The sequence below is a fragment of the Cannabis sativa genome, chromosome 3 (genome assembly GCF_029168945.1).
Source record: "Cannabis sativa cultivar Pink pepper isolate KNU-18-1 chromosome 3, ASM2916894v1, whole genome shotgun sequence".
Taxonomy (NCBI): domain Eukaryota; kingdom Viridiplantae; phylum Streptophyta; class Magnoliopsida; order Rosales; family Cannabaceae; genus Cannabis; species Cannabis sativa.
Genome location: NC_083603.1, coordinates 32,947,230 through 32,961,619, shown reverse-complemented (window position 1 = coordinate 32,961,619; position 14,390 = coordinate 32,947,230). Strand labels below are relative to the sequence as shown.

At 31.8% G+C, this 14,390-nt stretch overlaps 2 protein-coding genes across 2 annotated transcripts; both read left to right on the top strand.

Moving 5' to 3' along the window:
• Nucleotides 1-5,576: 5,576 nt before the first annotated feature.
• LOC115711535 (WRKY transcription factor 44) lies at nucleotides 5,577-9,933 on the top strand. Its single transcript, XM_030639887.2, has 6 exons — nucleotides 5,577-5,883; nucleotides 6,483-6,823; nucleotides 6,899-7,015; nucleotides 7,529-8,166; nucleotides 8,526-8,687; nucleotides 8,969-9,933. Exons 2-6 carry the CDS (start codon nucleotides 6,599-6,601, stop codon nucleotides 9,138-9,140), a joined length of 1,314 nt encoding a protein of 437 aa, XP_030495747.2. The 5' UTR covers nucleotides 5,577-5,883; nucleotides 6,483-6,598; the 3' UTR covers nucleotides 9,141-9,933.
• Nucleotides 9,934-10,976: 1,043 nt separating this feature from the next.
• LOC115711536 (probable serine/threonine-protein kinase PBL7) lies at nucleotides 10,977-14,096 on the top strand. Its single transcript, XM_030639889.2, has 5 exons — nucleotides 10,977-11,307; nucleotides 12,058-12,248; nucleotides 12,508-12,697; nucleotides 12,785-13,176; nucleotides 13,328-14,096. Exons 1-5 carry the CDS (start codon nucleotides 11,202-11,204, stop codon nucleotides 13,610-13,612), a joined length of 1,164 nt encoding a protein of 387 aa, XP_030495749.1. The 5' UTR covers nucleotides 10,977-11,201; the 3' UTR covers nucleotides 13,613-14,096.
• The last annotated feature ends 294 nt before the right edge of the window (nucleotides 14,097-14,390 follow it).

Sequence of the window (14,390 nt, the reverse complement as noted above, 5' to 3'; positions counted from 1 at the left end):
GAACATGTATAATACTCTTGAGATCGAACCTAATCATGTCAGGATTAAGATCATTTGATCTAGGATCAACTAGGTGATATTGAATTGAATAGATATTACGGTAAATTTAACATATCTAATCAAAGTTCCATATCTGTCCCATCCAATGTATACTCCATACATTCGATACTGCTAAACTTTGCCAATGCCCTGGAAAGGACATAACACTTATCCAAGGTGTAAGAATACCTATCGTTGATTACCATGTCACTCTAAATCCAGTGAACTGACAAATCAGGGAATTAAACTTTCAAACATATAATCATGATTATATTCTACTGTGCTGACAATACTATAATCATGTACAAATAAATAAATATGTTCTGGACTTAAAAGAATTTATACATTAAACAATAATCATGAAACAAATCATGTGAACCATGCAACATTAAAATGTTATTTCTAATCTTTATTAACTAGTAAATCTGATTATATTGAAATGAGTTTTATTTAGGGAACAAAACCCAACAAACTCCCACTTGCACTAATATAAAACAAAAGTGCATTTCAAATAATCTCAACACCCCGATATACAAATCAAGTGTAGTATGTAGTATACTCTCCGTAATAGGATCTGACAGGTTGAATGAATACAACCTTTTCTCCACCATTATATTTCATTAATCACAAAATCCTTAATATTGTGTAATTCCTCTTTATATGTCAACTCCTCTAGGGATACTGGATTCTTTACTATTGGCAACTACTTTTGTGTTAGTCAGGAAGTAACACTAGTAATTAAGAAATATTAGAACAATGCTAAAAATGTATAGAACTTTCCTTAGACTGAATAAGTACATTTCCTGCAACTTTAACATTCAGTCTCTTTCTGGTAGACTTAGAGATTTCAGATAGGTTTTTACACTTCTCCAAAATCACTACTCTACCCCCAGAGTAATCACCATCTCATCAGCAGACTTTCAAGCACTAAGGCAAGTCTAGAAATATGATTTGGTGTAGTCTAAGAGTATTAAATACACCCTTATCGACTAACATATAGTTCCTCTTCTTAATCTTAAGATTCAATTGATTGTCTTCCAGTGTTCCTTTTCTGGACTAATCTGATACCTACTCATTACTCCCACTCAACAACAGGTGTCTGGTCTAAGGCATACTAAAGCATATCTGAGACCTCTCACTGTTGATTCAAGAAATTCTTTCATGGCTTTATTTTTTCTAGAATAGTAGAGACTTTTCCTTAGATAAGTAAAATCTATGTCCAGAAGTCGAAAGGCTTCTATAGATTTAGCCACTAGAAAAGAAAATTCTTTAGCATCTTACTAAAGTAAGTTGCTTGCATTAGAGTAAGTGAATCACCACGCATACCACAAACCATAGGTGTAGATAAACTCAAACCTATAATACTAGGAACAGAAAGTTTTGTTAAGTCCATTGAATAGACTTATTAACGAAATTTCCTTTTATGTCCTTGTAATAGAAAACTTTTTGTTGTTCCACATGAATGGTTTTAACCATAGTTCTCTTGGCTTTACTTCTTAGTTTCTTATTCTGACAATCCATTACTTGTTTAAACTCACAATGAATTTTTTTATCACAAGTGTCTTCTAAGTCATAACAAGGTGAGTTCCTTGAAACTCTCCCACTACGACAAGGTACCGTGACTTTTGTCTAAGAATCTAAATGGTATTTTCCTCTTCCAGTTGTGTTAAAAACAATAGAGGCAGTGGGATCATCTTGTATAGTATAAGATGAATGAACACTTTTGGAATCAAGAAAAAAAATATCTCCTCTATTTGCTACTTTGTTTTTAGACTTAGTCATTTTCATAGAAAAGTAGTATTTGTTGAAACAAACACTTTCTTATCTAATGACTATGAGATGGTCCACCCCTAATCACTTAGAATAGTTAACAAACATGCAAACCTTGGTTAACAATTCTATCTTTTCTTAAGATTTAGATTAGGTCATCCATGAGTCTAGTAATGGTTTATACTAAGTACACAACCATTCCATCATTCTGAAATTTTCCTATCACTAGGGTATATCCCTAGAAGGACTTAGGCAACGACGAGTAACTAATCATCAATATGCAAATCGAATTTTTGGGGAGGTAAGTTTGGATATAATTGAAAAATCAACTTAATGATCTTGAACTGCATATCTAACAAATGTTTCTCCACCCCTATCAGTTCGCAAGATCTTTAACCACTTACCTTAATGGTTTTTCACCATTGCTAGAAATTCATGAAATTTTTTAAACATTTCAAATTTCTTTGCATAAGGTAAAATCTAGAGTGATCGTTTTAAGAACATAACGAAAAACTCATATCCACCCCTGAATGTACATCCATCTGCGAATGAGATGATCATACTTTCAGTGGATATAGGCATATTTACTCTTTGTAGAAAAATGATCTTGTCAAAACCACTATGAACAAGACGCAAATGCCATAGATTTATAAAATATGTGGTTGTTGTCTTTTGATGACTTAGGTTTAGTTACATTAAAGAATTCTTAGAATAGTGTAAGTGGATCCTGGTCACAGAATACTAAACTCATATTCTATATTTTAACATACAGTTTAAATCCATTGATAGAAAGTGGATATTAAACACTTGTAAAAGTGTAACTGTATTGTATTCTGGAAATAGAAATATAAGAAATTTCTATTTGGAATCTGAAATTTAAAGTCAATGACTTAAATTTATACCAAATATACATGAGTATTCTTCTCTCTTGGACCACCACTACTAATCTAACTCTAAGTCTAATTTGCCTAAAGTAAGCATATATATATATACAAGTAGGAGATTTTAAGATTGAGGATTTATATCATTGCGGGGTAGAATATCAGGAATATTAATCATGTGCGTCATTCAATTTCTTAAGAGAAAATATAGAATGACATTGTATGATTTATAAACCATTCATCCAATGATATATTGTTTAAGCTAATTCGAAATGAATAAGCTAAGAGGAATAAGAATAATTTTGTATTTAAATAAGAATCCAACGATGTTTCGATTAGCGAGAGTCAAAGTTATTCTTATTTACATAATCTTCTTGTTTCATATTGTAAATACTAGTCTAAGGTGTCATCAATTAATGAACAGCTAGATGTTGCATTTACAATATTTACATAGAAATTGGAATTTCACTCTCAGTTATATAGAACGCTCTATATGTTCCACGGTATAGATACGCTATTAGTTATCCATTGTTATAATCCCAATAATCAATGATCCTCTATAGATGATTTATATTGTATAGGGATTAAATTACTGTTACGCCCTTCAATGCATTTTATCCTTAAAATACTTAGCCACTAATTAATGATATTTCAGTGAACTAAACATAATCACTGAAATGAGTACTCAACCATTTATCTCTGTTTAGCCAAGCTCGAAGGAAATCATCATTTCACTTCTATGTGCTAGATAGAAGCTATAAATTTCATATCTATGTTTAGCGCTCCCACTTAATTGCACTACCATGTTCCCAAAATGTACGTATCACCCTGACCAAAAAGTAGGCTTAACTAACAAATCAAAGAACATGTATAATACTCTTGAGATCGAACCTAACCATATCAGGATTAAGATCATTTGATCTAGGATTAACTAGGTGATATTGAATTGAATAGATATTACGGTAAGTTTAATATATCTGATTCAAGGTTCAATATCGGTCCCTTCCAATGCATACTCCATGCATCCAACCCAAGCTTTACTTTAACCAATGTCCTAGAAAGGACATAGCACTTATCCAAGGTGCAAGTAAACTATGTTGCAGATTATCATATCAGTTAAACCCTGTGTACTGATAAATCTAGGAATATATATTTAATCACATAATCTTGATTACTTTCCACTATGCTGACAACACAATAAACAAGAATATAAATGTGAGAAGATTTGGATGAATTTATAAATCAAATAAACAAATAAATGATAACATGAACCAAATGACACACAAACAAGTGATGAAAATACATCTGCTTCTTTATTGATATTTAAAAGATAAAGATTACATTGAAATGGAGTTTTAATTAGGGCATAAAACCCAACACAACAATTATTCATAGTTCCTATTAAAAAATGTAATTTTCAGTTTCTAATCAAACTATTAATCCCACAGATAACGCTGAAGCAGTCAATTATCCCAATCTTCCTATTGTCTGTAATCAAGGCGAAGTGCTCAATAATTAACTCTTTTACATGAGTAAATTCACGAAGCATGCAATTCATTTAACTTAGATAAAACATTGAGTTTTATGGAGATAGACTAATTTAAGCAACAAATCTATGAAGCATATAATTTATTTAACCTAGGTTCTATTTTTCATCACAAATAAAAATTGCAATTTATCACAAACACTTAAAATCCTAGACTATTAGGTGAATAGTAATTCTAAGATGACGGTAGATTAAAGTAAAATCTAATTTAGTAGCCATCCAAATAAGATTAAAACAATAATCATAGCATTGAACATAGAATAATAGAAGCAATTTGATATATTGAAAACTAGAAATTAACATTCAATAAAGAAACTAAGAATTCATGTCTTGAGTTTTGAAATAACCCTTAACTAAAAGAAAATTACTCTGATTAAGACATTATAATAAAAATCATACTATTTAATAATAGTAGAAGGAGAAGAAAAGAACTAGAATAAAGAATACTTCGAAGTCGATCTCTGTCTCTTCCTTGCTCTCTCTCTAATTTGTAGCTTTTTAAATTATTAAATTTGTAGTCTAAGAGATCATATTTATAGTATTAGGAAAGATAGATGAATCCTCTTAAAATTAGGATTGTATTTATAGTTTCAAGATAGATGAATTCTCTTAGATTTAGGATTTTATTTATGAAATATCTCACTAAAAGAAAAGATAACTCATCTTTTGAAAAAATCGCAACTCGACTTGAAAAGTTATCTTTATTTTCGCTATCTTTTTTTCAAAAATTTCTTACTGTTACGACTGATAGTATTTTGGCCACAACTCTTTCGATATTACTCAGAATTAGATGATTGAAGATGTTCTAGAAAGCTAAGAACGAGATCTAAAACTTTCACGTTGAGCTCCAAGTTCAGTTTTGCTTCTAAAATTATCAAAATTCATAATTAAGCTTCGCCTTATAAAACTGACCTCACCGGCTAAAATATGCTAAAAGTCTTCCAAAAAAACTCTAAATGCATGAATAATCTTTAAAATAGTCTAACAAATTAAAATCACACTAATCAATAATTTAAAAAATTAATTTAAGAATATTAATACATAAATTAATTATATTTATAAGATAAATATGAAATCTTGTAATATTTTTTTGAAAAATAAATAAAAAAGAAAAACAAACAAAGAGTCCAAGGACAGACAAAAAAAAAAAAAAAAAAAAAAAAAAAAAAAAGACAGTTAGTTGGTATGGCAGTAACATAAGGCTGTTTGATAAAGTCACCGACAGTTTTATGAGGCACAAAAAGGAGTAAGAATTGAATAAAATTTACTGAAAGTGTTTATCAAAGTCCAAAGAACTTTAATTTTTTTTTAAAAAAAATAAAAATTATTATTATTATTTTTATTGAACACAGTAAAGTATGGTTTACAATTTACTCAACAGTTGTTTCATGGCTGGATTCCTTGTAGTCAGCTTTTAGTGCTTGTGTATATTTTGCCCAAAAATAGATTATGAAAAATATATTTATTTTCTAAAATTTATAAAAATAAAAATAAAAATATCTGTGTCTCTCCCTCTCTATCCACATATGTGTATACTGCTGAAGATTGAAAAACTTCAAAACCTTTAGAAAAATTGTTTGTGTTGTGCTGTTTGTAGCTCAGAATTTCGCTGTGTTATTTGTATTTATATGTATAACTTTGTTTAAGGTAATGCAATTCTTTCTTTTCAAGTTCATCTTCTTGGATTTATATGTTACTTTTCTTTTCGTTATGATACATGTATATGCATATAATATAGACAGTATTTCATTTGAAGATTTCTGGATTTTTTTGATAATCTTCTACTAAATACTCTTCTTCTTCTTCTAGCTTTGTTTGTTTATGCATATTAGTAGAAAATTCTTTGGCTTTTCATCTAGTTTCCCATGTGAACTCACTCAGAGAGACATTTATGGTGGTTTCAGTGACTCAAGGAGTTGTCATTTGTTGGTTTTTCTATATGTATATTTTAATATGTTGATGAAAGATAAAACATTACTATTTTATCATTTCATTCTGATTTTTGTTCGTACTTTGTTTTTCTTTTTTTTTCCCTCTTGTAGTTCCACCATTTTTGGCCTAACTCTTTCACGCTAAAAATCTAGAGTTCGTAAATTTGTTCTTAAGGAAAACGGTTTAGTAATTTCTTTCAACTACTTTCATTTTGATTAGTGTGACTCTTTTAGAGTACTTTAATTGACTCAAAATGTATATCTGCACACCAAGTGTTCTATGTATTGACTCAAATATGATTTTATATCCTGCAGGCCTGGATAAGAAGCAAAAACAGCTTCATCTTCATTACTTTCAGTATAAGATGGTTGGATTTCGAGGTTCTTCATTACCATGCTCAAGAACTACTATTTGATCACTACTTGTAAGAATGAATGTTAAGGAGTCAGAGAGGACGATTATCTCGAAACCGGTTGCTTCAAGGCCGTCTTGTTCAAGCTTTAGATCATTCTCAGAACTTGTTGCAGGTGCCCTTCATACTTCCCCCTCAAACACATCTTCTGAGGCTGCAGTTCCTGCTACCATTAGACCGAAGACAGTGAGATTTAAGCCAACAACGGTGCACGGTGCAGCTCCTGATCTGCTTTCTTCTCAGGTAAACTAGATCATAGTTTTTATGGAGATCATGTTCTTATCTTTGATTCTGTGATGTGATGTTGATGACTTGCAGGCCGCCGAGATTTGTGGCGCTGCAGTCTGTTCTAAGCCGGATGGAGGATCAACTGTGGTGCACAAACCATTGGCAAAAGTTGTTTCCAAGACAACCGTTTCACTTTTGGCAACCATGGTTAGTTTGAGTTCCTCTTCTGATCTTCATTAGCATTTAGATCGAGAAATGAAACATTTGTGCTCAAGATGGTAGCTTGAATGGGTATTACTAAGGGGCACCGGGGACAACTGGTGACCAACATTACTTAGACAGATATATTGTCATTTGTGCAATTTAGTGTCCGATCTCAATATTTAATTGCATTAATTAATATCAAGGTGGTGTTGGGTAGCAACACTCTGACCAATAGTCGGGCACATAATTTTTCTTCTTTGTTTTTAAAGCAGATGAAGTTATATAACTTCATTATGTGGTTTTCGTGAATATATAAATATGTAGATATATATTTTAAAAAAGAAACAAATTGAAATTGATAACCAAATTAAAGCAATTAAAGAATAAAGGGGCTTCTCCTTGTATATATATATATTCATAGCAATTGTTATATTTTTCTGGTTCTCAAATATTACAATGTTGGGTGGAGAGCCTAGTTTGAAAAAGAGTCAAAAACTTCTATTTTGTGATCATTAGGGAAACTTCAATAACAGCTTCCAACAAATACATTCTCAAGCTCAACATTCACAGCAAGATAAAGAGAGTTTTCTTTCACAGCATAGCTCATATCTAAACCCGATTGCTTCGGTAAGAGCTAAAAGTAATACAATGGTTGTGCCCTCAAAGATTGTGTCCCTGCCACAAAACCAAGAAGATGAGGATCCACAATCTCTACCTTCCATAGCAAATAGTGACAGGCCTTCTTACGATGGATATAATTGGAGAAAATATGGACAAAAACAAGTGAAAGGGAGCGAGTATCCACGAAGTTACTATAAGTGCACATATCCAAATTGCGCGGTGAAAAAGAAAGTTGAGAGATCTTTGGATGGGCAGATTGCTGAAATTGTCTACAAGGGTGAACACAACCATTCTAAGCCTCAGCCTGCCAAGCGAAACTCGTCATCTGTGACACCAGCATTGGCTGATACCACCCCCAGTCTAGACGCCAACCACCAATTATGGCATAGTCAACTCAATGAAAAGAACGAATGTTGTGAAGGGGAAGTTGGAGTATTACAAGCACATTCTTGTCAAGGAAAAGCTTCTCAACTTTATGATTCTCTTAGTGTTGAACCTGAGGCAGAAGATGATGAACCAAGACATAAAAGAAGGTAAACTAAACTCTCTTGTGCTTCAAAGATAAAGATATACACAAGTGATATAATATGAATACTATTAGCAAAATAGACGAGAAACAGACAATAAAGTAAATAAAACAAAACAAAATCTCACAAATACTATGTGAAACGATTAGTACTAAAAGCTTTTGATTAATTTCATGCTTATGGATTGAGAATTTTAATCCTATTCTAACACGGAATTAAGGCTTGCTACAATTGTTGTTGCACCAGACTTTTTAGGAGAGAATCAAAAGATTTTTTGTTTTTGTAAGAATACTCAGAAAGAAATTTGAGTCACTGTATTCGTATTCCAATAAGTATAGCATTTCACATTTTTGTGCGTCTTTCAGGAAAGGTGAGAATCAATCACATGAAGCAGGAACATCAGGAGGAGAAGGCATTCAAGAAGGTCGAGTTATGCAAAATTCAAATGATTTAGAAAACATTTCAGGGGATGGCTTTCGCTGGAGAAAATATGGACAGAAAGTTGTAAAGGGCAATCCATATCCAAGGTTAACATCTTATATTTTCACTTATTGTTCCATATAAAACTGTGGCAAAAACACCATTTTTTTATGCAACTCTGCAACACTGACCTTTTTTATTTATAGTTTATTGTGAAGTATAATTTTGTGACACGCTTGAAATCATGTCAAATCTCCTCGACATTCAGTCTGGAAAGCAAAAATATTTATATAAATATATAGTAACGTAAAAAGAAGAAAAGGTCTGTTTTTACCATTACTTCTAACATATATTTTTATGTATTTATGTGTGTATGTGGTGTTAGCAGAAGCTATTATAGATGCACAAGTGTGAAATGCAATGTGAGGAAGCATGTGGAAAGAGCATCAGACGATCCAAAATCATTCATCACAACATATGAAGGAAAACATAACCATGACATGCCGATCAAGTCTACTCCAAATCTTGTGTCTTCTGAGATTCACACTAAGGCCCCTTAAGACACACCACATGACTACTGACTTTTTTTGAAACACATCTTTAGCCAGCCAACTCATAACATTATTATTATTATTATTATTATTATTATTATTATTATTATTATTATTATTATTATTGTTATATACGTGAGACTAGAATGATGACAAACTAGGATAATTATATTTGGAAAAAAAAATTATTGTATATTGAAAATTTCTATAAATACATTTACCAAAACAACTAATTAAATCATAGCTAAAATAGGATCTTTCCACGTCTCTTTAAGCTAGTTATAATTAATCACAACTAATGATATTTAGTATTTTTCTGTGTTCATCGAGAAAAATAATACGAGTATGGAAGTAGAACAATTAAGTTAGATAAAACACTAAATATCATTAGTTGTGATTAATTATAACTAGCTTTGGTGAAGCATAAAGAAGAGACGTGGAAAGGTCCTATTTTAGCTATGATTTAATGTAATACCTACTTTTATTCTTTGAATTTTTACTACAAAAAAAACAAGTGAACCTGTGTTGTATTTATAGAAATTTTTAATATACAGTAATTTTTTTTCAAATATATTTATCCTAGTTTGTCATCATTCTAGTCTCATGTATACAGAAACAATTAAGTATACACATAAAGAAAAATGATATTTATTTATTTATTGAGTTTAAAATGGGTGAAGTAGATGAGCTACTTTGGTTCATGAACCTTGTTTTAAAATGGAACTGAAATTGATTAGGCTTATTTTCATGTATTGTTCTATTTTGTTGTGCTTCAATTATGAAATTATGTTAGTTTTCAATATTTTGTAGAAAGAATTGGAGTCATTTTTCAAAAGTGTGTTCAATTATATTCCACAATAAACCCTCTCGTAAAAAAAAAAGGGAAAAAATTAAAAACAAAAATGTTTCAAAACCAACACTACGGATAGGGTTGGTGGAGTTGAAAATGTCTTCAATTCAATTCAAGGAGACTTTTTTTTTTTTGGAAAATTCAAAGAGACTTTTATTTTATATTAAAACGTGATTCCTACTATATATTTGTCACGTAATAAGAACAAAAAGTTAAAAATGGAGGGTCCATATGCCCAGCTGTCTGTAAAATTTTACTATATACTATATAAACATTTGAATAAAAAAAAAAGATATATAATATACATATTTTATAAACAGAGAGAAAATCTATGGTTAGATTTGGGAGACACCTTAGGCCCTTCCAAATGATCCTAGCCATCCATTTAACACGCATGTATTGTGGGCCATTAATGGTAATATCCAGCTCATAATTTATGGGAGGCCCATTGTACAATCATTAGCCCATTTATGTTATTCAAAACGATGCCGTTTCTTTTCCCTTTAAAAAGCAATTCACTATTTTCTTTTTTTCCCCTCTTCTACCATTACTGAAAAATTAGTATGTAGTGTATGCCTGTGAAAATTCTCCACATAATTCTTTGATAAATAGTTTTTAAGTTAAAATAAATTACTAAAATACACATTATTTATGTATTTATCCTACACAAAACAGAATAAATGATTCCATCAAATATTAAAAACAGAAAAATTAGACAATATAATATGGTAACAGTATAACCTTTTTTTTTTTTACTAAAATCATTAACCCCCAAGTGATCTAAATCAGTAATAATGCAATTTTTTGGGGTAACATAACATCAAACATTTGAATTAAAGGAATTTAATCATTCTCTCTTTTTTATTTTATATTTTGAAAGGAAAGAATTTCATCATTCAAGTGAAAGTAATGAATAATTTTAAAAAAAGTAAAAACGTTAGAAGTTACTCTAAATAATAATAATAATATTAAATTAAAAAACAAAAAATAAAAAATAGAGAAGAGGCAAAATTTTCCAAGACAAGTGCCACAACAACAACTCTATCACTGGTCTGGCTCGTGTTGGGTCTGCTATTGGTTCGGTTGAAGAGTTTCACACTTTGATTCTTTCTTTTATCTTTCCCATAAGAAAGATTACTCTTTCCTTTTGTATCTTCCTTCTTCTTATTCTATAAGAAAGAGAAAAAAATATATAATAAATTAACAAATAAAAATAAAAGATGGGTTGGATTCCCTGCTCTGGAAAATCAAACAGTAAAGCTAAGACCAAGAAGAAGAAGATAAATCAGCAGGAAAACCCAGTTGATCAGATCAAACCCCCTTCAGGTAATCTTTGATATCTCTATCCATGTTATTTTTTTGTTTTTTGTTATTATTTTTCTTCTCTTTTTGAATAATAGGTCGATAAAGCTTGATACTGATTACAGGTTCCATTCATTATAGTGATTAATAAATTACCCTTTTTCTGTTTGGTTCTGGTTTTTCTCGAATAATGAAGATATGGGGTTCTTTATTGTTTTTGGTATCTGGGTTTTTTTGTATATTGATCAGAACTAAGAGATTCATTTGTTTCGTTTTTTCACTGTATTAATTTTTAATGCCTTTGACATGTTTGTCAATAATACCTCATGGGAAATTATAATCTCTTTCCCCTTTTGGTATCTGGGTTTCGTTTAATTTTTTAAACCTCATTATTTCATACGAAAACTTAATCCATTCGAGTTTACTCAATAGGTATACTCATAGTAGCAGTACATGGTAGAACTTACCTTACTCTATTTGTGAGTTAGTAGTTGGATCTTAATAGAACTGGTGTGTGATTTTGAACCATAATGGTAAAGGTGAGGAAATTATTCCATGTTTTCTTGTTCTTTGGAAATCTGATGAGTACCTAAATTTTGTAATTCAAGTGTGCGTTTGTTATTGTCTGATTTCCATTGTCAACGAACAATTCCACCATCATTTTGGTTTTGTGGTTGTACTTTCCCTGTTATGAAAATTGATTATCTAAATAAATGCAAAACCAAACTTCATTTGGCTCTCAATCATTTCATTGTCTCACTTATTCAATCTCAGGTAATTACAACACAACTCCGTCCATAAATGAGAAGGAGCCTTCCAGCAATGGAGGATCCGATCACATTGCAGCACAGACGTTTACATTCCGTGAGTTGGCAGCTGCAACTAGAAATTTTAGGGCAGAATGTCTCTTGGGTGAGGGAGGTTTTGGTCGAGTATACAAAGGGCGTTTAGAAAGCACTAACCAGGTTAGTCCAATGCAATAATACGGTTACCATTTTATGAAAAAAACTAAGACGCTAATTTACCTTCTTAATTTGTCAATATATGTTTTTTTTTCATGCTTTTCATCTTCTGAGTTTTGGTCCAATTTATTTACAGAGGCCACCAGTTATGGCCACCAGTTATGGCATAGTTATCTCAGTTTACCTTAATTTGAGTCATTTTTGGGCGGTGTTTGTATTGCAAGCTGACTGTGGATTCTGTTATTTTGTGTGTTTTGTATAGGTTGTTGCAATCAAGCAACTTGATCGTAACGGCTTGCAGGGGAACAGGGAATTCCTGGTTGAAGTTTTGATGTTAAGTCTTCTTCATCACCCTAACCTTGTTAACCTTACTGGTTATTGTGCTGATGGTGATCAAAGGCTTCTTGTTTATGAATATATGTCCCTAGGATCTTTGGAAGACCATTTACATGGTATCTATTTCATTTTGTCCATTTCTTAACCTCATTTGTCTATTTATTCTTTTGCACATGCTAAAGTTTCATAAGCTTACTTTGCAGACATTACACCAGGAAAGAAACGACTCGACTGGAATACAAGAATGAAAATTGCAGCCGGGGCAGCAAAAGGATTGGAATATTTACATGACAAAGCTAGCCCTCCTGTTATATACAGAGATCTGAAATGCTCCAATATTTTGCTGGATCAAGGGTACCATCCTAAGCTTTCTGATTTTGGCTTGGCAAAACTCGGGCCTGTTGGGGATAACACTCATGTGTCAACAAGGGTAATGGGAACCTATGGCTATTGTGCTCCTGAGTATGCAATGACTGGTCAGTTGACTTTGAAATCAGACGTATATAGTTTTGGGGTAGTTCTTCTGGAAATTATTACAGGCAGGAAAGCAATTGACAATTCAAGAGCTACAGGAGAGCAGAACTTGGTTGCTTGGGTAAGAAAACCCCATTTAGTGGATAATATTCTTCTGAGGAACTAAACATGTAATAAGAATGACTGTTATGAGATGTTGTGCCAAATTTAGCTTTAACTATTTCTTTAGTAATGAAGATGTTGTTCCTCTTGGCTCACATGGTTACTTGCAGGCAAGACCCTTGTTTAAAGACCGGAGGAAGTTTTCGCAAATGGCAGATCCCATGCTCCAAGGTCAATATCCTGCAAGAGGATTGTACCAAGCTCTTGCTGTCGCAGCAATGTGTGTTCAAGAGCAGCCTAATATGCGGCCCGTCATAGCTGATGTCGTCACTGCTTTGACTTATCTTGCTACACAAAAATACAACCCTGATACTGAACCAGTTCAAAGTTCTCGTTTTCCGCCCGGTACTCCTAAATCCAAGAGAGACAGCGAGAAGAAATCACAATGGTGGTAGTGAATGTGAAAACATAATATTTTGTGATTTTGCTATGTAGAAATACATGCAGACTTCCTACTGCTTTGAGGATTGACTCCACATACTCTTGAAGAATACCTACTACTGGTTCTGGCTGCTGATGATGATATACAAAGATCAGACCTTTGTGAATGCTTCTCTCACTTGCATCTCATTCGCTCTACAGTTAGCAAATTTCCTGTGATACGAATAAAAAAATGTCAATCACATTTGCTTCTCCATTTTTTGTCTTTTTAGCTGGGATGAAATTTTTTACTAGTTTTGTCTTGGATGTATATGCAAACCAAGAAGGTGGGTAGTAGTGGTTTTTGATTGTATAAATTTGCATTCTTTATACTATCTTAGGTGTCTTTTTTTTTTACATGATTTCACCTTGGGAGTTTTGTTGTACAGCTCTGCCTTTTATTGAACTTTATGAAGGGTTGTGTAAATTTTGATGATTAAAACATTATTTATTGCTACACATAATGTGCTAGATTTTCCGATCTTCATCTTAAGCTGTAAATACTCTTAATACAGCCTAAAAAGCATGAAAGAAAACATACTAATTCCAATGTCTAAGCTTCTGGTAGAAGGGTCAGCTTGTTTGCTTAACCAAAATCTCTGCACCTTTATTATTTATTAAAAAAAACAAATAAGAAAATTGATTTTTTTTTTTTGAAAAGGTAACAAAATTGATTGAATGTACAGTGAATTTCATTTTTAAATCCTGGGAGAACCAAAGTAAATTTTGTAATACTAATTCCAATGTCAGCTT